This window comes from Tupaia chinensis, unplaced genomic scaffold (assembly GCF_000334495.1).
Source record: "Tupaia chinensis unplaced genomic scaffold, TupChi_1.0 Scaffold000088_1, whole genome shotgun sequence".
Lineage (NCBI taxonomy): Eukaryota > Metazoa > Chordata > Mammalia > Scandentia > Tupaiidae > Tupaia > Tupaia belangeri.
Genome location: NW_006159550.1, coordinates 7,442,503 through 7,466,312, shown reverse-complemented (window position 1 = coordinate 7,466,312; position 23,810 = coordinate 7,442,503). Strand labels below are relative to the sequence as shown.

Genomic DNA, 23,810 nt, shown 5'->3' with positions numbered 1-23,810 from the left:
GCTGGGGCCGGGCTGGTGAAAGCGTCACAGCCTCCTGACTGCAGCACTGGTGACGAGCCAGGAGCGCGCGTGCACCACCGTATCCCTAATGGAAAACGAGCTGCAGCCGTGTGCCCTGCAGTGCACACGCACACACGCGCGCACTCACTCGTGCAGGAGGGCCGCCGAGTAGCCAGGAGACTCCAGAATGAAACTCCTGTACGGTTTTCTGTCCATGGTTCAAATGGCTTCACGCACATCGACGAGCTTTTAGAAGATAACTGAAAAAGAAGCGCCTCTCGTGCCTCTGAACAGGCTGCTCCCAGGACAGGGAGCGGGCTTTGCCCATGACTGTAGCTAGCATTAAGCACAAGCAGATACGAACAACCTCATATGGAAACAGAACTGGCTGTAGGCAGCGGTGGGAGAACGCAGAAGGCGAGCAACATGGCGGGAAGTGCAGCGTACATACGGGGGCCCACACAGAAGGGGCCCTGGCAGCGGGCGCTGAGCGAAGAGCTGGCTGTGGGTGCTGACCGGGAGACTCCCGGCCTGTACTGCTTCTTCCTGGGCGCTTTGAAATGTGCACACTGCTTTTAGAACTCAAAGCGATTCATCAATTTTGGTTTCTGTTTAGAGAAGAGCCAGCTGAGCCAGCAGAGATGGGATCAGAACTACCGGAACGCAAGGTCTGTCTGTCCTGGGCAAGGGGCTCAGCGGGGAGAATGAGCCGGCCCCTTCCTCTGGCCCTAGGAGGGTCGCAGCGAGGAACCGCTGGTCCACGCCCATGGGTGGTCACCGCTGGTGCAGAGGGCCGACAGCTTTTACTCCGTCAACGTGGGCTCTAGCGATGGGCACCAGAGACAAGGACTCCGCTCAGGGAAGGAGTGGACAGCAGAGGGCAGAGCAGACTAGGAACTAGAAAGGCTGCCATTCACAACGGACACTTGAAGACCATACCCAGTGGCATTTACGAAAACGTTTTCAAAAGTTAAGAATTACGGGCCACCAGGTAATGTGGGGGTTAAGGCGCTGAATCCCACGGGTTAACTGGACAGTTCAAGTCCCAGACCCAGGGGCTTGAAAAACACACTGGGCACATGTGCATGTGTGCCCAAAATCCCAAGAGGAGAATGGAGGAGAAGAGACTGTGGTGTGGCCATTCCCCTGGAGGGTGATTTCTGGCTTTCCTTCTCTCTCTCTCTGTGGTGTGCACAAGTACCCAACAGCAAACGTGAAATAAACAACCAAACAAAAATAACTATAGAGAAGAGGAGATGAAGAGAACTGGGAACTTCAACAATCAGGAACGAATTCCTCCCTGGGCTGCACCTGGAGTCGGCCACAGCCGTAAGCGACACGGCAGGCACCCGCAATCGGTGACTGGGGCCGCCTGCTAGACGTCCCAGAGACGGCGCAGACAGCCGCCGGTGCCCTCCCCAGGCCTGCAGAGGGGCTCCTCTCCCACCTGCTGCCCCCGAGGCCAAGGGTGAAGCCTGCTTTCCCATCCTCGGCAGGCTCCACAGGAGTAATGACCGAGGGAGGCCGAGGGTCTTCACAGAGAGCTCACGGCCACCGTTCTGAGTCTGGCCAGCAGATCTGGCTGGAGAGAAGCTGATGACGGAGGCCCACCCTTACAGGTGAAGCCAAACACGACGGGAGCCTAGGAAACTGGAGCAGACAACCCATCAGTCACTTGAGAAAAGCTGGTAGGAACACGGACTGCCCAGTCGGACAGGAACCTGAATTCTAGCTCTGCTGACAACGTCGTGAGCTCAGACAGGCAGCACACTCCTCAGGCCGCACTCTCTCACCCAGGCGAGGGGCGAGAGAGCACGCGGACCACGGGGCTGGTGCAGAGCCGAGCAGAGCAAGGCGCGCTCAGCGAGTGGGGTTAGTAACAGTGCCCGGGCACAGCTGTCACGAAGGAGCTGGAGGGCTTGTTGTTCTTTGTTCTTGGAGAGGTTTTTGCTATAGGGTGCCTGAGCTCACCAGAAAGACGGAGAGAGACAGAGAGACAGAAAGCGAGAAATCACCCCCCAGGGGGGACGGCCATGCCACAATCCCCTCTCCCCCATTCTCCTCTCGGGATCTTGGGCACGCACATGTACCCAGCATGTTTTCCAAGTCGCCAGGTTCGGGGCTCGAACCAGAGTCAGCCATGTGGGACCCAGTGCCTCAGTCCCCATGCCAGCTGCTGTCCTGATTTTATAAGTCTTCATGAGTCTCAAAGCCTTAACTTTTGTTTTCGGCAACGTGCCAAATAAGGCATGTGGGGGACATGTTGACTACTCTCTCGACTTGTGCTCAGACAGACTGCTAATACCCAAGCGAGTCCGAGGCTGTTTCCGGTGGTGATGTTTGGTGGGGAAAACCAGTCCAAGTGTGGACAGAAGACTGGCCCAGCCCTTCGCTCTTCCACGAGGGGTGACGCACGGCGCTCCGCGTGGAGGGTGAAGGGGTCTGCCCTGGCTCCTACCAGCTCACAGCGTCACCACTGAGGGTCAGGAATTGTGAGCCAGTCTCAGTATCCTGAAATAGGCCACGATGGAAGTGTTCGCGCAGAAAGCAGTGCATACCAAAACCCAGGGCTTCGTTCTTCTCCCTCGAAGGCCAGCTAGGAAGCATTTCCAGCACAGCTCTGCCGTAGCTCTGGGCACTCCTGCCCCAGCATCAGAAGGCGGGCATCAGGGGGCACGCTCCGACCAGTGCGGCCCTGGGGAGTGCTGTGTGCAGGCTCCAGGTGTGCTCAGTCAGCGCCCCTCCCATGCTGCGGTTGTGGCTGTGAGGGCGCTCCAGGGGGTTCCCTCCCCAGAGGGAATGAGGACACGCAACGGATCTGAACTCAACCTACGGCCTGAAGCAAGCTGTCCTGGGGACTCGCAGGCCTGTGAGCAAGAGGAACAGCGTGTCGCTGCAGTCCAGAGATCTGAGGTTACTAAGCAGCAAAACCGGAAAAAACTGTAAAGACTTCTTCTTAAAAAGTTATTCTATTTGGGACCAGCAGTTGGTGTAATGGCTATGTCGCTGGACTCCCATGTAGTCGACCACAGTTCGAGTTCTGGACCCGGTGGCTTAAACTCATGCTGGGCGCGTGTGCGTGTGTGCCCAAGATCCCGAGAGGAGAATGGAGAAGAGATTGTGGTGTGGCCATCCCCCCGGGGGGTGATTTCTTGCTTCCTGTCTCTCTGTCTCTCTGGTGAGTGCATGCGCCCTATAGCAAAAACCTCTTCAAAAAAAATATTTAATTTTATTCATTGTCAGTATTTTATTTATTCATTTATTTTAAGTTGACCAAAGAGAAACACGCAGAAAGAGGGAAAGTGAGAAAGCAAGCCACCAGGTTCAGGACTCAAACTGCGGTCAGCCACATGGGAGTCCAACCACCCTAACCACCATGCCACCTGCTGGTCCAAAAAACTTTAAATATTTCAAATGCTCCAGAGCTATATTTAAGCTGAAAATATTTCCAAGCTATGTATTTTTTAAAGGGCACGAAATCGAACAAGTAGTACAATATTCTATTCCCATAGCCTAGCGCCTGAGGGAGCTCCCATCTGGCCAATCGCAGTTTGAATCCCAGCCTCAGCTGCTTGAAAACTGTGCCACACACACGTGTGCAAGCCCCACTGCCCAACAGGGTGGAGAACTGGAGAAGAGACTGCCCCCGGGGGGTGGAGTGCATTCCCTCCCTCTGGCAAGCACCCACTCTGGCAACTGAGAAAAGGAAAGACCGTATGGAAAGACATGATTCGAAGGCTAAGAAGTGCTGTTTCTGACGGTGGGCTACAGCCATCTCGACATGCGGAATCGTGGCAGTACAAAGGGAACGGCGAGCAGACTGACTTCGCTTGGAAAGCCGTTACTATTTCAGAAAGAAAGCTGCTTTAGAACGCTGGGTGTCCGTGACCCGCCAGCAAGTTCTAGAGCCGAAGGAAATCCCATGACAGCACACAGCGGGCTGAGTCCACAACGGCCGTGGGTCACAAGTGCGACTCGCTGGACGGCCAGCCGACGTGACGTCCACTCTGCTTTGTCCTCGTCACGTCCCAGGGTAACGCCAGGGGCACATTCTTTAGCCCACCCCACAGTCCTGGAGAGCAGGGCCTGCACAGAGCACCTAACCAGCTCACCAGAGGCCGTGGGTACCGACCCGCAGGTGGGAACCACACGCAGACGAGGTAACCTCGCCCACGAAGGGCAGCGCGGCCTGAAAAGGGGCTTTTACCGTGAGCGAACGCCTCCAGGCCACTCGGTTAGCACTCGCCCGTGCTGAAGGTTAAGGCTAAGTAAAATTTACTTCAAGACAGTCAAGTCTTCGTCAGTGAGAGGACAACGCAGAGTGAGTTACACCACGCCCCTTGCTGGACTCGCACCCTGACTGACCTTCCATCACGACCGCTCTGCCAACGGGAGTGCTCCCTCCACGGGCGGGGACCAATTCCTCCTGCCCAGCGGGGTATGCAGCCACTGCCAATGACTGCCAGGACCTCACTGAGTGCTGTGACCCCTTCTAACCCACAGGGAAACCCTGCGGAGAACGCTGACCCCACCATGGGCAACACGGAAGGGGTGTCAGGGGAGACATCTGCCAGCGAGGGGGGCCGCGTCGCAGACCTACAGCTGCAGCTCCGAGCGCCTGCCCTCCGGGCTGCAGGTCTCGGGCGTCCTGCCACGCCCACTTGAGCAGCTCATCCGGGCAAGTGCCACTGGCCCCGCCTTCTCTGTATGACACACCTCTAAGGACAGGGTGCCTCTGTCCTTCATGCTCGGCGACGCCCCCCACTGCCTGTGTAATCTTTCACAGGGATATCCGAGGTTCTGGAAATCTGCAACCTCAACCGTCTATTACAGAATATGTCCACTGTAAGTATGAGGAGTTAAAAATCTTGTCATCAGTACATTCCTATGGTCTTTCTGGTTTACTAATGTTCCTATTTGTAACCAATATCACTGAATAACCGTCTGACTCTGCAAAAAGACAGGCAATTAATCACTGTCAAAAGACAGGGAGTATTTTAAGGGCTATTCCACAATGGAAGCCCTAAGATCATTGCTTTTCACAGCTAGTTAAGTTTTGGTTTATAGTTACCATTTTCTGGAAACGAAAATAGTGCCATAGGTACTTTAGAGTTTAGAACCAGACTCATCCGAACACTGATGTTGAGGGAGAAGGGTTCACAATTTAAAATTTAAGACGGGGCCAGCAGGTGGTGCGGCTAAGATACTGGGCTCCCACAGGGCCGACTGTGGTTTGAGGCCCAGACGCAGAGGCTTGGAAATCACACCAGGCACATGTGTACGCCCAAAACCCCAGGAGGAGAGCGAAAGTGAAGGGATTGCGGGGTGGCCATCCCCCTGAGGAGTGATACTGCACTTTCCCTCTCACTGTCTCTTTCTCTCTCTCTCTGGCAAGTGCATGCACCCTACAGCAAAAACCTTTCTATAAAAAATAAAAATAAAAAAAGACAAGCTGAGTTTCCTTCCTTTTTTTTAAAGAGAGATTTTTGCTATGGGCATGTGCATTCACTGGAGAGACAGAGAGACAGAAAACAAGAAATCACTCCCAGGGAAAATGGCCACACCACAATCCCTTCTCCTTCATTCTCCTCTTGGGATTTTTGGGCATGCACATGCACGTACCCGGTGTGAGTTTTAAGTCACCAGCTCTGGAACTCAAACCACGGTTGAGTACCCGGGAGCCCGGCAATGTAATAACCATTACGCCATCTGTCAGTCCCCAGGTCTGGAACTCAAACTGCAGCCGACTACCCGGGAGCCCGGAGAGGTAACCATTACGCCATCTGCTGGTCCCCAGGAGCATTTTCTTCTAGTCTGCTGTATATTGGCCTCCTTCCTCTCTGCTGAGAAGTGAACTGAGTGAGCCGCTGTTAGCAACAAGTACCTGAGTGTGCACCACCCTGCCAGGACAGCAGGCAGAGCGTACTTCACAGTGTGACCCACCTCACCCTTCTGCAGGGGCCCTCACCACTTCCTCGTCTCCAGCCTGCCATGGATCCAGACCAGTGCCACATGCGACAACCCCATGGTTTGACGTGCACGGCAGAACGGCCAGCCCTGCCTGTTACCTGAGTTACTTCACAAAGTACCCCCGACAAACACTCCGCTTTCAGTCCACACAGGTCCAATCATACTCTGAGGCCGTACTCTCAGAGCTTTCGGACAGACGTGCTGTCCTGTGGCTACAGGTACATACACTGCCTACCCCAGGCCCCCGTAACTGCTGGGTACAAGGTGGCCACAGTAAACGTCCCAAGGGCACGTGTCTGCAGACCCTCACCACCACGGGGACTCGGGTAACAAGCAGTAGCCGGCCTACCCTCTCACACATCACAGATGTCCTCCACCTCCAGTGTACTAAGGGCTGGCCGACCAGAAATGCCATGAATTCCTTAAAAGCAGATTGCTGGGCCCTGCACCCTGCCGCACCCCTCATCCACCCACTCCCTGGCAGTCACTGGCTCAAGCACAGGGAGGCTGAGTCCCTGCTCTTCACCACGGGGCTCGGACACAGCGCCAGCGTCATCCAGGAGCTGGCTCTCAGGCCCCACCTGCTGCATGAGAACCCGAGCCTACACCTGCAGCTGCGCCTGCACCAGATCCCCAGGGGACGAGGAGCATCAGGAGGGGACCATTGCCCCAGCCCAGCCCTAGATGACCTGATACGTTTCCAGCTTTCAAAAGCACTGCTCCAGGTACCTGCTAGTTTCCAAACAGAGGCGCACATCAGACACACTGCACATTCGATCCAGAAACCGCAACAAACCAAGGTTCGCCATCAGGCAGGCCCCGGGTAGTCGGCCCGAAAGTCGCCTTACACTGCGCTTAATCTAGGGGTGCAACAGCACCGTGTCTAGCAGCAATGTACATGCCTTCATTTAGAAAGAGCTTTACTAGAAGGGCCAGCCCCGCAGCACAGCAGTGAGGAAGCCAGACCCCACAGGCTGAACAGGGTGCCAGTCTCAGCCCAGGCGGCCTCACACGAGGCATATGTCATGTGCCCGGACCCAGACATCCTGGGCCCAGCCCCATCAGATGGAACGGAGAACAGGAGGGAAAAGGACTGCAGTGTGAGCAGAGCTTCTGGGGTGGGGCGTGCTGCTTCCTCTGTCACCTTCCCTTCCTCTCGTGCACACACCCTGCCCTCTAACAGTAAAGAGAAGACTGGTGCTCGAGGTTAGCGACCACCCGAGGCTTCAGCCAGGTGTGGACTTTAGGCTGGGGGAGGGTCATCCCTCCTGGACGGCTGCTGACTGATGGGGAGGAGGTCGCTGAAGGCTGTGGTAGCTGTGCAACTCCCCGTCTATGAGGGAGCTCGTGCACACCAAAGACAGAGCACACCCCGCCAGGCGTGTGCGTGGTGCAATCCCCTCTTCTCCGTTCCTTGAGCCCTCCGGGGTCCTGGATACCTGCACACGCATGGCACGTTCGGACCAAGTTCAGCGTGGGGACTTGAACCGCAGCTGGTACGTGGCTCCCAGCTCCACACACCAGCCAGTGGCTGGGCCTTCTGTGAGTTCTGCAAACGACAATGATGTCCGCCACACAGATGACGCTTCCTCGCTGCGTGGTGGGGCGTCACCCACAGCAATGGCGCTCAGAGCTGCTCGGCCTCCCGAACACGGCTGCTGCTCTGCTACGTAAGCCCTCGGTGTGTTCTAAATCCCTGCTGTCTTCACCAGGAGCAGATTCCACCTGAAGAGCTCACCCTCAAGAGCAGCGTCTCGCCCGTGGACGTCTGAGACGCGGCGGCTCAGTCCCATCTTCGGGGGCCGCCGCGTGCAGCTCTCCTGCTACTTCTGCCACGTCTGCAGTTTCCTCCTCTACTGAGCCTCGAACCCCTCCACGTAGTCCATGAGCACTGAGAGAGCATCTTCTCAGCTCCTTCCAGTGTTAACATTCTGCCCTTCTGTGAGTCGTGAATGTTCTCACTGGCACTTAGAGTGATGGATCTTTTCCAGAGGGCTTCCAATGGCCTTTGCCCAGATCCATCAGGAGGATCACTACCTACGGTAGGAAACGTATTTCCCCTTCTTTTTTAGAGATAATTTTGCTATAGGGTGTGTGCTATCACCGAAGAGACAGAGAGAGACAGAGAGACAGAAAGTGAGAAATCATCCCCCAGGGGGGATGGCCACACCACAATCCCTTCTCCTCCATTGCTCTCTCAGGGTTTTCAAGCCTCCAGGTCTGGGACTTGAACCACAGGGAGTCCAACAACGTAACCACAATGCAATATGCTGGTCCTAGAAAATGATTTCTTAAATCTTAAGACTTGAAAGTCAAAATCCTTCACGCTCCACTAACTGCAGAATGGAGGTGGTGCTGTCAAGCACGCAGACAACAGGAACCCCTGGGACATCTCCCCAGAGCCCTCAGAGACCGGGTGTGTGGGCGGTGAGCACTGATCTCTTCTCTTCTGTGCAGTCAGCCGTGGCAGACAGTCACGAGCGAGGCTCTAAACACAGGTGCCGTCGCCCGGCTTGGCTTTGCTGTCCCTGTCACAGGGCACATCTGGTTCTTGTCTAGGTTTCTGCCACAGGGCACGTGCACTCACCAAAGTGAGAAATCACCTCCGAGAGGGGTGGCCACGTGGCCACCTCTTGTCCTCCAGTCTCCTCTCGGGATTTCGGGCACACACGCACACGCTCTCAGCATGGTTTTCAAGCCACCAGGTCTGGGCCGGGCACCGTGGAGAAGCGTTTGGGAGCCCAGCTCCGTACCCACCACACTACCTGCTGGGCCCGGCTCCCTCTTGAGGATGCTGAGGTTTTCCATGACGGCAAGGAAGCCCTGGCTTCCACTCACAGTCACCACCGCGCTGGCCCGCACAGGAGACTCAGCGCATCCTCTGGCGCTGGAAGCCAAGCACTGACCTGTGTCTGGGTGTGGGCGTCCTGGACGGCTCATCCTCCAGCACGCAGCTGCCACGTCGGCACTGAGAGCTGCCGTCTGGCGTGGCCGCCCTCTTCACGGCCTCCATGGGCCCTCTGAGAACCCGCTGCAGCTTCCGCCACGGGCTCTGCTGCCTCCCTTCACGTCCTGCTAGGACAACGGCAACTCTCCCAAACCTCGTGACCCAGTCTGTGCCAGCTTTTCCTATGGAGCCCTCACCGTGCCAGTCGGCACAGAACTGGAGAGCCGAGGCCTCGCTCTGGACGGGGCTTCGGCTTCAGGGACCGCCGTGCACAGGTGGACCTATCCCGGCCACAGAGACCCCCGACCTCTCGCTCCATCACCCGCTGCGTGCTCACGGGGCCACCTTTCCTTGCCTTCAGCATCTTTCCCTCTGTACTCATGACGTGGCTAACTGGTGGAAGAGGCCTCATTTCCAGCCTGTCTTGGCTTTAAACATTCCTTCTTCCGTAATCATTTCTAGCTTTTCATTGAAAGTGAGAACGTGGGACTCTTCCTTTCATCTCTATCAACACTTAGAGGCCGTTTTAAGGTTAGTCCGCGGCCTCATTTCAGTACTCTTGTATCTCAGGAAGCAGGGAGGCCCAGGGAGGAAAAAAAGAAATGGGGGAGACTAGCTGGTGGATGGTGGTTAAGGCGGCTGGATCCTACATGACCTACTATGGGTTTGAGTCCCAGACCTGGTATCCTGAGAAACACACTAGGTGCATCTGCATGAGTGCATGAAATCCCAGAAGAAACGGAAGAGACGGGGTGAACCGGACATGACCATCCCCCATGGGGTACTTTCGCACTGTCTCTCTGTCTCCCTTGAGCAAGCATGCACACTCTCTAGCAGTCTTTAAAGAGAGAGGAGAATGGCCAGGTGGGAGGCAGTTGTAACAGCACAACATGAACTGGTTGTAGTCACCACCTCCTCTGGACGTGGGTCATGCACCCTAAACGATGACCATGGCGACATCAAGGCGCACTGGTCACAGTCGATCAAAACAGACGCAGTAAGTTAGAGTCAGAAACACTGAAACAACGACCAAATTGTGACACGGAAACGGGAAGTGGATGCACACTGTTGGCAAAGGAGCTCCAGTAACCTTGCTGACACAGGGGCTCCGAAGCCGTCCACACGTGGAAGCGTCAGTACCCGAGGTCCAACGGGGCAAAGCGCCAGAGACATCTGGGTAAGGGTCAGCACGCGCCATTCCGCGGGGCTCGTGGACAGCACGAGGAGCTGACTGGCGGCAGCCCGCCTCACTCACCCTTGCGTCGCGTAGGGTAACAGGTGCCTCTGTGCCGGGTCGGCTTGCGCTGGGGGGAGAGCTCGCTGCCTCAGCCCTTCAGAGGAAGAAGCAGCAGCCGAAGACAAGGCTTCTTGACTGGATGATGGCATCGTCGGTCCTGAATGATCTGAACTCTACAAACAAAATGCAATTATTTTTTTCATGGAGATTGGACTCATTGCACTCATGAGAGTAGACAAGTTGCTAAAAATGGCTTCATGAAATCCTTCTGTAGAATAACTGAATTTTAAAAACTTCCTAATTTGAATCTTGTACCAATATAAGGTATTTTAATTTTGATAAAACTGAAGAGTTCACAGGGTAAAAACTCATTCATTAAACAATGTTCCATTTCTCACCTACAGAAAGCTTGTAGCAGGACAGTAATACTTCTTAACAGCATATTCAAGTGTGAGGATTAAATGAATGCAGACGAAGTCCCTGCCCTGACGCCCACGCACCTCGGAGCTCCAACTCCTGGTGAGCGTTCGCCGCACTGGACGGAGCCCTGCACAGCTACGTGGCAGTCCTGTCTGCGGCGACAGTCCTACCACCGGTATAAATAACGCGGAGGGTGCGGGGATCAAAAGTGCTCGTGGCTGGTGCTACTCGGACATGGCCACGTCTCTGTCTCCACTTCTAACAGAGCACAAGACTGAATCCGAGTTTCACAATCCCTTTCCACTCTAAAGTTCTACTTGCTTATCGAAGCCACCAGTACTGGGTTTTGTACAAAATGAGCAATTTCCCCTTCAGGACTTCTAAATTCTTGTCTCAGACAATGTCAGCACCTCAAAGACTCAAGAACCCTAAACAACGAAACTCCCTGAAGACCACCTCCATCTGCTGTTCTTGGAAAATCCTGTCCTGCTCAGGCCGAGACGGGAGGCGACCAGGCCCTGGCTGTCCGGACAAGGCATGTTCAGTGCAGTGGAATCTCTACTCCCAGCCCCGGGCCTGCTCATCTTACTCAGCAGCTGGCTAGGCCAGGCCCCCAAAGACGCCGCTGGCCACCAGCGCCTGTAAGGTTTCCCTGTAAGGTTTCCCAGCTCCTTACCATCCTGCCTCAGTACCTCCTCACACAGCTGGCGAGGTTCTAGCCCAGATGTTCACCTACCCGGCAATGCCAAACGCACTCTATAAAGCTCTTGTGGGAAGTCACGACTGATTAGAAAAGGATTGCCGGTAATATCTTTAAAATTTGTAAGGAATGCCTAATTTGAGAAGTTTAATGATTACAAAAGATTTCCAAAACTGCTGGGAAACAGAGAAATAAAGAGGGAGACACGAACACCCAAGTCAGATAAGAACATTAAGTTAATTCCGTTACAGTTGGAAGTATGCTCAAACCCAGATCCCCTTACAGTTGGAAGTATGCTCAAATCCAGTCATTTTAAAACAAAGTCCTTAACTGAGCAATCTACTTCAAGAAGACTCACGAGAACTTAACATTTAAATAACTTAATCCCCTTGAACAAAACGCGTTATACAGGTATCTTAAATACTCCTGAAACGTCGCAGGTCTGAGGGCTTATGTTCCACGCCATCCACGACTCTGTCTCCCAGTCGGGGACTCCATCTCTAGAGAATGGTCCAGGGCCGACCAGCCCGCAGCACGCTACCACTCACAGCGAGGGCTCCAGAGGGAACACCGCGGGCTTTAACGCCGAACTCTAGCTGTTCAAAACACAATCTCGGGAACACACAAGCTGTTTTTCATTTCATTTTTAGAGGCAAAAAAAGGACAATCAGAAAATGTCAACCTTACACCTCCCAAATCAACTCACGGGGCTGCTGCCGGATGCTGAGGCTTGGCGACCTTCTCCGTCCACGCCGGCGCCAGCTCCGGCTCTGGGAGAACTGGGAGGAGTCCGAGAAGCGCACACGAGATGAACCATATGATACTCATCTTGCTAAAACAGAAGAAGGTTACACTTAACAGACCGCGCTGGGAGAGGCACAGCACAAGCAAGAGCAGTGCTGAAATACTTCACTCCAACGCAGGTTCCTCTCTAGCCCGGCCATTTCACCAGTAATAACCGCTATCATCTGAAGGTAAGTTCAATTCCTGGCCCATCTGAACTCAGTGTTTTCTCCAAGCTTGAAAATGGTCTAAATACACAGTAATCACTATATTAAAAAAAAAACTGCTACAATTGCATTCCAAGCAGTCTTAGAGCAAACAATGATGTAAAGGTGTATCAGTAAAAACTGTTATTTCAACATAAAAGCATCTAGCACCTTACTATCAGAATTATAAGAGTTGTCTTAAAGCTTAGACTCACAGGTTTGAAATAGATAAAATATTCCCATTACTTAACACTTAGCAACTATAAAAGAAACTCAAATAACTTTATACTCTCATTTGCCCTAATCTTAGCAAGGTGATAGTTTTTTAAATCAAAAGCCATTTTATCTATAACATTTATGCACAGATATAAACCACATACTTGAACTCTATTCATGTAAATAAATACTCCGTGTGTCTCTACACACCTACAATGGTGACTGAAGGAAAATATTCTAAATGATGGTTAGCGTCTGCATCTTAGCTTAGTGCAGCCGTGCGGGTGTTTATATTTAGACATAAAGCGAGTAAACAGGACAAAGGGGCAGAGCAAGGACTTTGAGAAGAATGAAGGCTGAGTCCTCATTTTCCAAAAGAACAAGAGACGATAAAGAGAAGCAGGTAAGGAAAGAAAGATGCTGAGTGGTGAGAAAATGGAAAAAAGCCATTGAGACTACGAAGCTACCTTAGTTTCGTGCCTAGAATTGCACTTGGTGAGAGTCAGCCCCTTCTTTAAAGAGGTCACGATATGAAGAAACCGCACGATCGCTTTAAGCACAATTAGGGAAATGCATGAGACCGTCTTTTGCGTGAAACAGAGGAGCACAAAGGACACTGCTCTGGGAGTTTAGAGAAGACATCCCTGGGGTTAGAATGCTGAGCGCAGGACCCCAGGGACACGGGCAGGAGGGGCGCCAGGCCGGGCAGCGGGAGGACCCCCGGCTCACGCACCCCTTAGCGGCTGCTCACAGAACTTGAAGCGCCGAGGTAGAAGGTGCTCAGACTCCGAACACCTAGCTTCAAAGGCCCATTCTAACACCATTAGCCCATTCATTCACCTCTGGGGAGAGTTCTGTAAAATGTTCTAAAACGAAACAGGTAAAACTAATTGTAGCATTTAACCAAACAAAAAGAAGTAAAGGTGTACACTGACGTTAACAGAAATGACACAAAGGTCTATGCAGAGCATAAGCATACTGCTCAGCGTTTTCTGTAAGCAGCACAACAGTTCTTTGGAGCAGTTTCTATTTTTATTTTACATCATCTGGTCTGAAGCCGTTTCTGACAGCAAAAGCCTTTTATAAAGTACTCATGGGACCAGCAGTGGCATAATGGTTACGTCACTGAACTCCCATGTAGTTGACTGTAGTTCAAGTCCTGGACCCAGGGGCTTGAAATTCATACCAGGCATGCACATGTGCACACACAAACTCGGAGAGGAGAATAGAGAAGGGATTGTGGTGTGGCCATCCCACCCAAGGAGGGGGTGATTTCTTGGTTTGGGTCTCTCTGTCTCTGTCTCTGTCTCTCTGGAGAGCACATGTGCCTTATAGCTAAAATCTCTCCCCCCCAAAAAAAATTCATGCAGATTTCATGCTATCTTCAGGTTAAAACAGTAAAAATATCCATTGTTTCAAAGAGGACATGGCAGAAAGGGTTTTAAGCATAAAAATGGGGAAGGTGAGCAGGCAGAACACAGAGGTTTACAGGGTGGAGACGCACCCCGTGTAACCTGCACACCCTGCAGGGTGTGCACACCGAGGGCAGCCCTAAGTGGCATGGACCCAGCGACGAGGGTGTGGCAGAAGCTGCACTGGCTGTAACCAACGTACCACTCTGCTGCAGGTGCTGACAGTGGGCCAGGTGACAGGGGATGTGCGTAAGCCTGCATCTTCCCTCAATTTTGCTACCAACCCCAAACTGCTCTATAAAAATAAAATCTACGTGGGGCGAGGCAGGGGTCAGTGTTAATGCAATCAGACCCACATGAGAAGATCCCGATTCGCCTCTGCGGCCGCCCTGTGCATGGCAGGCGTGGATGAGCAAGCACGCCTATGCCTGGGCTGCCTGGAGAAGTGGGTCGCAGCCCGAGCTCTGCCGGGGGCTCCTATCTGCCTCTGCTGCTCTCTCTACCTCTCATGGGAGAGATGGTCTTTAGAAAGAAAAAGGCCCAAGCCGCCGTGGTAAAGCAAGTGCCCTACAAGGCTGGAAGCCATGTGACTGAGGCCTGGGAACCTCGGGGCCGAGGAGTTAGAGGACGGGGAGTCACAGTGTGACGGGACTGCGGAGGGCGCTCCTCTCTCTTGCTTTCTCTCACAAGTACATGTGCTATCATTAAAAATAAAAATAAAAATAAAAAATAAAAGAGCAAGAGAGGGAAAGATTTAACAACAGCAACAACAAAAATCCAGGACCTACCATAAAAAAAAAAAAAATTCTACTGTAAAAAAGAGAGAAAAAGAAAAACATGTTGTAAATTTCACTAGTTCTGAGAGCGTATTAACCCACTTAACTGAAATGAAGAGCCAAAGCCGCAAAGGTGAAGTTACAGCGTTCACTATGTAAGCTGAAGGACAGGGTCGGTGTCAGAGCATCTTAAGTCTCCCATGGGAGACCTTGGCAGGGAAGGTACAGAGCTTCTAAATCAGAGCGTTACGCTGGGTCAAAGAGCTAAGGTAAAACATGAAGCTACTCAGTTCTGCTGACTCACAATGGCATTTCAAAAGCTAAAAAAGTCTGACAGTATGTTCCAGAAACAGCTGTGAGCTAACAGCTATCATTAAAATAACTGTATTTGGGGCCAGGTACATCACTGGACTCCCACACGGCCAACTGCTGTTCAAGTCCCAGACCCGGTGGCTTGAAACTGACACCGGGCACATGTGCATGCGTGCCCAAGATCCCAGGAAGAGAATGGAGGAGGAGGGACAGCGGCATTTCCCCTGGGGGTGATTTCTCACTTTCCCCCTCAAGGCTCTGTGTCCTCCTTCTCTCCAAGCACACACGACCTAAGGCAAAAATGTCTTTAAAAAAATAAGTAACTAGTATTCAAGCTGTCAAAAACGACACTGCAAAATATTTTACCACTTACCACTGGACACCAACACTCAGGCTTCATTCTATGTCCTGCCTTAGAATTAAACTCCCAACCCAAGCGAGCTGAATGAACATTTCATGCAGTTACTGTACAGGAGGATTTACAGGAACACCTGTCTTCATCCACAAGCCTGCATCACGGCGGAGTTCCCGCGTTCAGCTAAGCCAGCAGTGTTTCCTCACCCAAGACGGCAAATACAGGAGCACGAGCACAGTCCGCCTTCAGACTCAGCTCCCAGGGGATACAGAACTGCTACCTGAGCCACTCGCAGCCCACCAGTCTCGGCTTGCCCACCTGATCTTCATGCTGCCCAAAGTGGTTGATTTTAAGAATCCGAGAGTGAACTGGTGGAATAGAACTTCAGGATCTACCTCTTCTCAGACTCTGAACGGATCTGGTATAAACAATGGTAGAAGCTTACTTTTCTGAGAATGTCTTTCAGCTGCAGATGATCGGGGAGCAGTCTGCCCGAATACACCAATCTCTGATCCTTCGTCAACTAAGAAACGGGACAAAGAAAAGAATTCAACTTTTCTATATGTACAGATTGAAGACGGGCATAATACGCCTAAATACGGGTAAAGTAAAATTCCTTTTAGGCACACACAAATCGAAACCTGACGTAAGTCAAGAAGTTCTGGTTTTCCAAATTCCACCTAAGAAATAAATACTTAAGAGCTCGGTGAACGGCAGCATATCTAGTATAGGTGCAATAAAATACAATTTCCAAATTAAAAATACTTGAAGGAAAAAGGCAAACTGGAAGTCTCTTTCAGCCACAATGCTAGGCACATGGGACTATCCAGGAAAACCTTCAGAACTCCAGAAATGGGGTTGCTCTGCTAATGGTCAACAGCAGGGTCAAGTCTCAGGTCACCAGAGTTCTTTTGCATTGTTTTGTCAGTACTCGTAATCTAAATTGTATACATAGGTTTCTTCTTTTTGTACCATGCAGAATGATTTATTGCTTTTCATTGAAAAGCCGCTGGATTTAGCTACCTATCATTATTATTCCTGCCACTCTCATGGATACTTTTGTAGAAATTTTCAAAAACATAAGACTCAAGAAAAGTGGCCACGCGTGCATGGAGACCCAGCTGCCACCTCTGAACACAGCCTCAGTGTGAAGTGCGCCCTGGCGTGTTCACACTTAGCAATAAGTCTTAAGTGCTCACACTGCTAACCTCACTTAAATAAGTTAAAGCATCACTTAAAATTAAAGCATTAGGGCCTATTTTTTTATGCCTCAGTAGCAGACAAACAGTCCCTGAATTCTATTAACACAGTTAAGTATAACTATATAAGCACGTGCTGACTACGCCAAATCCAAGCCACAAACTAACCATTTGTAAGCAGAGTACACATTCCACGGTTATTACAAATGCACCGTATATTAAAGGCAGCCACAACAGACAGTGCTGTGCCGAGCCAGACCTGTGTGGTTCGGGCACCCTTATGCACCAAAGACCAGGGACGGTACAGCGTCCTTCCAGGATACTTAACTGGTTTTTTTGTTTTTTGTTTTCTCCTGAGAGGTATTTGCTATAGGGCGCGTGCGTGCGCCAGAAAGAGAGAGAGAGGGACAGAGAGACAGAAAGCGAGAAGTCACCCCCCCAGGGGGGATGGCCACACCACAGTCCCTTCTCCTCCATTCTCCTCTCGGGATCTTGGGCACGCATGCACACACGCCCAGCGTGAGTTTAAGCCACCGGGTCCAGGACTTGAACTGCAATCAGCTACATGGAAGTCCAGCAACATAGCCATTACGCTAACTGCTGGTCCCCAGAATACTTAACTGTTAGGCATTACCTAGTTTCTCCTGGAAGCATTTTTGACTGTGCTATTCCTAAACTGTGCATGTAGAATTCCTATGCGCAAACCACCAAAAGCAACACAGAAAGTTTTTAAAGTATGTATCACGGGCCTTGAAACCTCATCAACACATAGGACCCTGAGCAGGGCGCTGGGGCACTGTAAAATACTCATCCGGTCTTCCTCCGATCTCCTACAACCCTGGGGCGCTCTGAACTGATGAGTGGCATCTGAGCGCTAAAGCCACGTCTGGTGGCCAGGGGCCCATGGACAGGCTCCGGATGGAGGCGACTCCTGGGGAACCGACCATGTGACTAATTGAAGCGCCAAGCCCACCCACAGCCTCTGAGGAGGAGGTGGAAGGACGAGGCGAAAACCAAGGCCAGTGACTGCCTCAGCAGTGAGAGTGACGAAGCTCCACGCACCGCGGGCCGCGCACTCCACGGCATGGAGGCCTGTGGGAAGACCCTGGTCCCGCCAAGGTCGCCCTGAGAGCTCACACGAGTGCATGCCTGTCCGTGACCCCAGCCAGCCGGGCTGGGCGGCTCGAGGTTTAAGGGCCCTGTTGGGGTGCTTCTCTCGCTCCCCCTTTCGCTCATGGAAAAATAAACTTGAAAAGAGATAAAGGAAAAGAAGGCAAAAGACAGAGCGCCGAAGGGGGTGGCCCGAAGTGGTCGGGGAGCCCCACGCCCCCTCTCCCAGCGGCTCCACGCAGAGCTGCTCATCTGTCGGCTGCTGACTTTACAGTGAAGGGCGAGTGGAGGGAAGTGTTTTCCTGAGTCCTGGGACTCACTGCAGCGAGCCAGAGGCACTCCGGGAGGCTCGTGGGACGCCCCTTAGAGCCGCGGGGCCCAGTGTCTGAAGTGGGGCGGGCCTGTGGGATTGAGCCCTCCGCCTGTGCAGCAGGACACCGGCTGCCGGAACTGAATCCGAGGACAGCCAGCTGGTGGCCTCTGGAGAGCCATCTGCAGAACTGCCAGCTGCCTGGGTGGGAAGGCGAAGGGAGAAGAAAGGACTGCGGCTGGCCACTTTGCCAGGCGGGGACTTTTCCCTTTCCCTCTGCCTCTGTCTCTCTCCAGCAACCTTATGTGCCCTAGAGCAAAAAGACACTGAAAAGAAAGAAAAAAAGTCAAACGACAATTACACACAAGATTGAACTATGTCTCTTCTTGGCTATTTTTTTTTTTTTTAATTTGCAAGAGGGTACATGCACTTGCTGTAGAGAGAGAGGAAGAAAGAGGAAAACCGAGAAGCTGCCCCACCTGTGAGGGACGGTGCACAGGAGTCTGCGGCCGCCACTGCTCCTTCTGCGGTTCTGGACCGGACGCCCAAGTGCCCGGTGAGTCTCAAACCACCAGGTCCAGGACGTGAGCCCGAGCCAGCCATGTGAAACCCTACTGCATTAACCACCTCGTTCACAGGCTGGCCCCGAGTATATGTGTTTAGAAAAAGAAATGTAAATCCTGAGTTCATACTTAAATCTGGCATTGAAAGTAATGGTTTAGTTTTTACTTATTTTATGTTTTCTGCCCTATAATCTTTCTTGCTAACAACATTAACAAATATATACCATTAGTAGATCTACTTACTTTATCCTTTTATATGTATTCTCAAAATAATAACAATTGTTACTAACAATATTGAATGACGTGTAAGTTTTAAGAGGTTTTTGTCCTGGGCACATGCACTTGCTAGAGACAGTTAGAGAGAAAGTGAAAGATCACCCCAAAGGAGGGATGGCCATGCCGCGATCCCTTCTCCTTCCTTCTCCTCCCAGGATCTTGGGCGCGTGCACACCTGCCTGGCATTACTGTCAAGTCACGAGGTCCTGGACTCGGACTGCATTCCTCCACGTGGGAATCCAGTGACGTAACCACTTCGCCATCTGCTGGCCTCGAAGTGTGGGACTGCTTGTGGCAGTTTCTGTCCTTGAGACACATACATGCACCAAGAGCTACCGTCAACATAGGTGTTCCAAAGTCACTCGAAATCATTCTTGTAGCTATGTCACCACCCAAGTATTATTAAACTCTTGTGTTTGAACCTACAGTTTTCTCTCTATTTAATTTTTATTTACTGTTTTTAAATGATTTATTGGGTCACTGGAAAGCTCATGATGTATTTTTCTATTTCCTATGCAAAAATGCATCATGACTTTTCTGATGACCCAATACATAAGTGGCAGTGAAGTAAAGACTACAGAAAGAGGTCCAGAGGCTTCGCTGTACCCATGCCCTTCCCTACAATTCTGAATTATCCATCATTTCTTCTGAGTAGTTCAGTGAGTATGAAGCACACACACCCTCGCTCCTTTCCTTACAGAGGCAGCACAGGCTTCCTCTCCTGGCCTTGCATTCTCACTTAGGGGACCCTGGAGTTTTCCTCTCAGGGGTCTCGAAAGGTGTCCTCGTTCCCAGACAGCACACGCTGCTCCGTTATCTGGAACCACTCTTAACCATTGGACGTCTGAGCGTTCCAGGCCTTCGGGACAACGCACAATCACCCCCCCCCCAGTACCCTGCAACAAGGTCACCAGTGATGTCATAAATGCAGTCTCGGGGGTGGCAGGGCAGAAACCTAACGGGGACAGACTGAGGGGGAGCGGAGTCCAGGGAGCGTGGCACACACACTTCCCAGAGGCCTGCACCATGGGCAAGGCCAGGACTGGCCAGCAGCTAGTGGGGAGTAGGGTTAAGAGAGGGCCTGGTTCTCCGCTCTCGTTTTACATTTGGGTTTTGTTTAAGGAGAGAAGTAACACGTTTGGATGCCAACAGGAAAAATCCAGTAGAAAGAAAAAAGCTAACGACACAGAAAGGGGAAACAGAGGCTTTCCGGAGCAGTGCCCGTGAGCAGTGGGCAGGGACGGAGTTCCGGGGAGAGCGGGGTGACAGGGCACAGCGGCTAGAAAAAGAAAGAGGAAGAAAGTGAGAAAGACCCTTCACGGGGGCCAGTCATGCCGCGATCCCTTCTCTTTTCTTACTCCTTTCAGGATTCGGGGCACCCACTCACATGCGCCCGGCATGTATCCAGGCAACTGGGTCTAGGACTGTGAACTGCTCTCAGCCACGAGGGCGCCAGCCACCTGAGCCACCACGCCGCCGGCTGGCCCTCACACCGGCACGCACATGGCAGCTACCTGAACTCCAAACCAGACCACCCCTTCCCTCCCATCAGCAGGCTGGACCCCACACCTCGTACTGCACTCCCACACGACAGCGCTGTACGACAGGGCCTCAGTACAGGGTCGGCTCTGCGTAATGTTAACAAGGGAGTACACACAGAACAGCAAGAAAGGGTTGAAAAGAAGTCATCAGACTCTCCCTCCTCTGCTCACAATCCTTCCAGACTCAGGCCGGCTCCAAGCACAGCAGAGAAGCCCTGTGCATGAGACCAGACCCTGCATGGCTGCCTGCGGTCAGAATCCCGGCCCTGGTGGCTCGAAAGCCACGGCAGGCATGTGTGCTCGACGTGCTGACCAGATGTGAGGTGCAGGACGCTTACACGTGACTCATCCACCAGGGCTGCGTACTTGTGCTCTTGTGTGTGCTCTCGTTCTCTTGCCTTCCCCCCTCCTCCTGGTGAACACACACCCCTCTAGCAATTAAAAAACAAACAAAAAAAAACCTCTTCATGGGACCAGCAGTTAGTGTAATGGCTATGTCGCTGGACTCCCATGTAGTCGACTGTGGTTCGCGTCCTGGACCCGGTGGCTTGGTACTCAGTCCAGGCACATGTGCGTGCGTGCCCAAGAGCCCATGAGGAGAGTGGAGGAGAAGGGATTGCGGCGTGACCATCCCCCCGGGGGGTGATTTCTCACTTTCTATCTCTGTCTCTCTGGCAAGCGCAAAAACCTCTCAAAAAAAAAAAAAAAAACCTCTTCACATTTAGATAGCTATTCAGGTCAATAAAAATCCTAGTTAAATAAACCAATTAAGCCCAGGAAAGTGTGTTTTGCAGGGGAAGGATCCATTTGTCACAGGTTTGCTGGGGGAGGGCGAGTCGAATGTAAGACACCCATGGGGAGGTTACTGCCACCTGACCACACAGGAGGCTCCTGAGAGCAAAGGTTTGGCAGGTTGGCTGGCGTTCCGTGGAGAGATGTAGGCACACCCCAAATGGCTGTAGGGGGGTCTGGAAGGACAGCTTGGACCTCACTCCTTCCTTCCAGCAGCCCCGCACTTACACTCCTGGAAGCCACTGCCTGCAGGGACAGGTCCCCCATCAGATCCAGCCAGCCGTGTCAGCCAGGGCCGTCCGTCCGCTCTTCTACTTCTCACTGGGCTCCTTGCCTGCAGGCCCCGGGAGCCCTGCTCCGTGTCCACTCACCCACCTCCACAGGCAGGTGTGCCGGGATGAGGGATCCCGGTAAACACCAAAGCGGCCTGAAGCACTTAGAATCAAGCCTACCCAGCCAGTGTGGTCTAAGAACCGCACTTCCTTCATAAAACTGCTGCACTTCGAAATGCTCTGAATTCTGAAGAACCGCTTGGCCAAGTAAACTCTCGGAGCCCCAGTCCCAGCTGAGGACCACGGACGGTTCTGGGGAAGTTACACCTGACCCGCTGGCAGCTCTGCTGTAAGTAAGGGTACATGTGCTCCGCAGAGAGACAGAGACACAAAGCGAGAACTCATCCCCCAGGGGGGATGGCCACACTGCAATCCCTTCTCCTCCATTCTCCTCTTGGGATTTTGGGCACGCATTAGCACACATGTCCAGTGCTAGTTTCAAGTCCGGGACTGGAACTGCGGTCATCTGCATGGGAGTCCAGCGATGTAACCATTACACCACGTGCTGGTCCCCAGATCCTGCTTTAAAAAAAAAAGTTTTAGTAATTCCTGGTCCCCCGCCCAGCCGTTTGGTAAGTACATGCTTTAACATATATTTAGACACCTAGTGCCTACAAAAAGTTTGTGGAAGTAGAATTAAAGCACAAGTTTATTTTGGTCTGACAGAAATTTTAAAATCCGTGCATTTTTCTTTCATGACTCACCTTCCATGAATCTTTTGAATACCCCTCATACATGTCCAAGAATGTACTTAAAACTGGTCTCTGAGGCCCTCGCGACTTTGCGTGGGCTGTTCTACAAAGCTATCTTCAACCTCAAGAATGTATAAAACTAATCACATGCAACAGGAAATCTTCTGTAAACAAGACATTTTTAAACAGATACCCCATATAAAACTTAACTTTCAAAGAGGCTCGAATAAATAAATGAGAACTCCAACTAGCTTACTCCAAATACTTCGATAACTCAGTTTTTCCCTTACTAAAAATATTTGTATCACAAAGCACTAACAAGCAGACAAGGCCAACTACACTTTTTCTAAACCTCCTGTTTCCGCAATAACTGCCCTAATTTCTGTGGTTCTCCGGAAATCTGAACGTCTAACCAAACTCATACTGCAACACTGCGATGGCCCCGTTCGTAAATCCCTTAGTGGAGATCAAGGGTCTTCCCTCCTTAAGCCGTGAACCACATTAAACCTAGGAACCACAGCAGCTGCCCACAGGAACCTCGCTTACACTTGGCCAGTGCCAAAACACTTCCACCCTAAAACCGAAGTGCCTTCATTATTTCCACAAAATGCCTGAACACAATTCGAAGACAGAGAGTACCAGTGGAGACTGTGGAGGCCTCCTTCCATAAACTGTGTGCCATGACATCCTGAATACAAGGCTTGTCACCAACTGTGTCCTTTCAGACCTGACTTCGGGGATCAGCAGGTGATGCTGGACTCCTACACAGCTGGCCTCAGTTCGAGTCCTAGACCAGGCAGCTTAGAACTCACCGGGACATGTGCATGTGCATGCCAAAATTCCAAGAAGAGAATGGAGAAGGGATTGCAGCATGGCCAACCCCCTAGGGGGGTGACTTCTGGCTTTCTGTCTGTGGAGAGCACGCCTGCCCTATAACAAAAAAAATCTCTAAAAATTTTTAAAAATTTTTAAATCTGACTTTGGGAACAGGGAGAACTGTTCTGCATTTTGTGTTTGCAATATACAGCTATGACTCAGAACGGAGGGCACTGCCACACTGATTTACATATGCCACATGAAAGGACTAAAACATCTGCAAATAGGGCTGGAAGAAGTGTCCTGTCATTGACAGGGATTCTGTGCGTCCTCTGAGGTGAAAACCGAGAGAGTGGTGGTGGGAAAAAAGTAGATTTATGCCTTGTCTTTGCTTCTGGAAACACACCTTAATCTATCGTAGTCACGGAAATTCTAATTTTTATGAAGCTCACATACTTCTCAGCAGTGAGCAAATGGCTGGGTCAGGTGTTACACGTAAAATGGAACTGTAGTGTAATCAAGGATTAAAGCTCTGGGGCAGGTGGTCTGGTGGTTAAAGACGCTGGACTCCCAGGTGGGGGGCCAGGGTTCCAGTCTCAGACCTGGCGGCTTGCTTTCTCACTCTCTCTCTCAGTCGCTCTCTGTGTTTTCTCTGGTCAAATTAAAACGAATAATGATAATAAAGTTAGATAAAATAAGTCTTTAAACAAAGAATTAAAGCTCTAACATTGGTTGTGGTGCTTCTTTAACCTCAAATGTTTTAAAGGAACCATCTGTGGTCGCCAGGACCGTGTGAGGCTGCCGGCCCTTTCCACGCCTGCCCATGTCTGCTGACATCTCCGCCT

General features: G+C 51.8%; 1 protein-coding gene across 6 annotated transcripts in view; it reads right to left on the bottom strand.

Moving 5' to 3' along the window:
* The window catches only part of HERPUD2 (HERPUD family member 2), a 41,113-nt gene that overhangs the window by 13,889 nt on the left and 3,414 nt on the right, over positions 1-23,810 (bottom strand). For 3 of the 6 annotated variants that reach the window (XM_006143022.3, XM_006143023.2, XM_027769771.1), the window contains exons 2-4: positions 15,780-15,857; positions 11,981-12,106; positions 10,173-10,327 (exon numbers count right to left, since the gene is read on the bottom strand). In XM_006143022.3, the coding sequence (XP_006143084.1) occupies positions 10,173-10,327; positions 11,981-12,106; positions 15,780-15,857 (359 nt within the window). The remainder of the gene's footprint in view (positions 1-10,172; positions 10,328-11,980; positions 12,107-15,779; positions 15,858-23,810) is intronic. The other 3 variants (XM_006143026.2, XM_006143024.2, XM_006143027.2) reach the window with 3 other exon arrangements.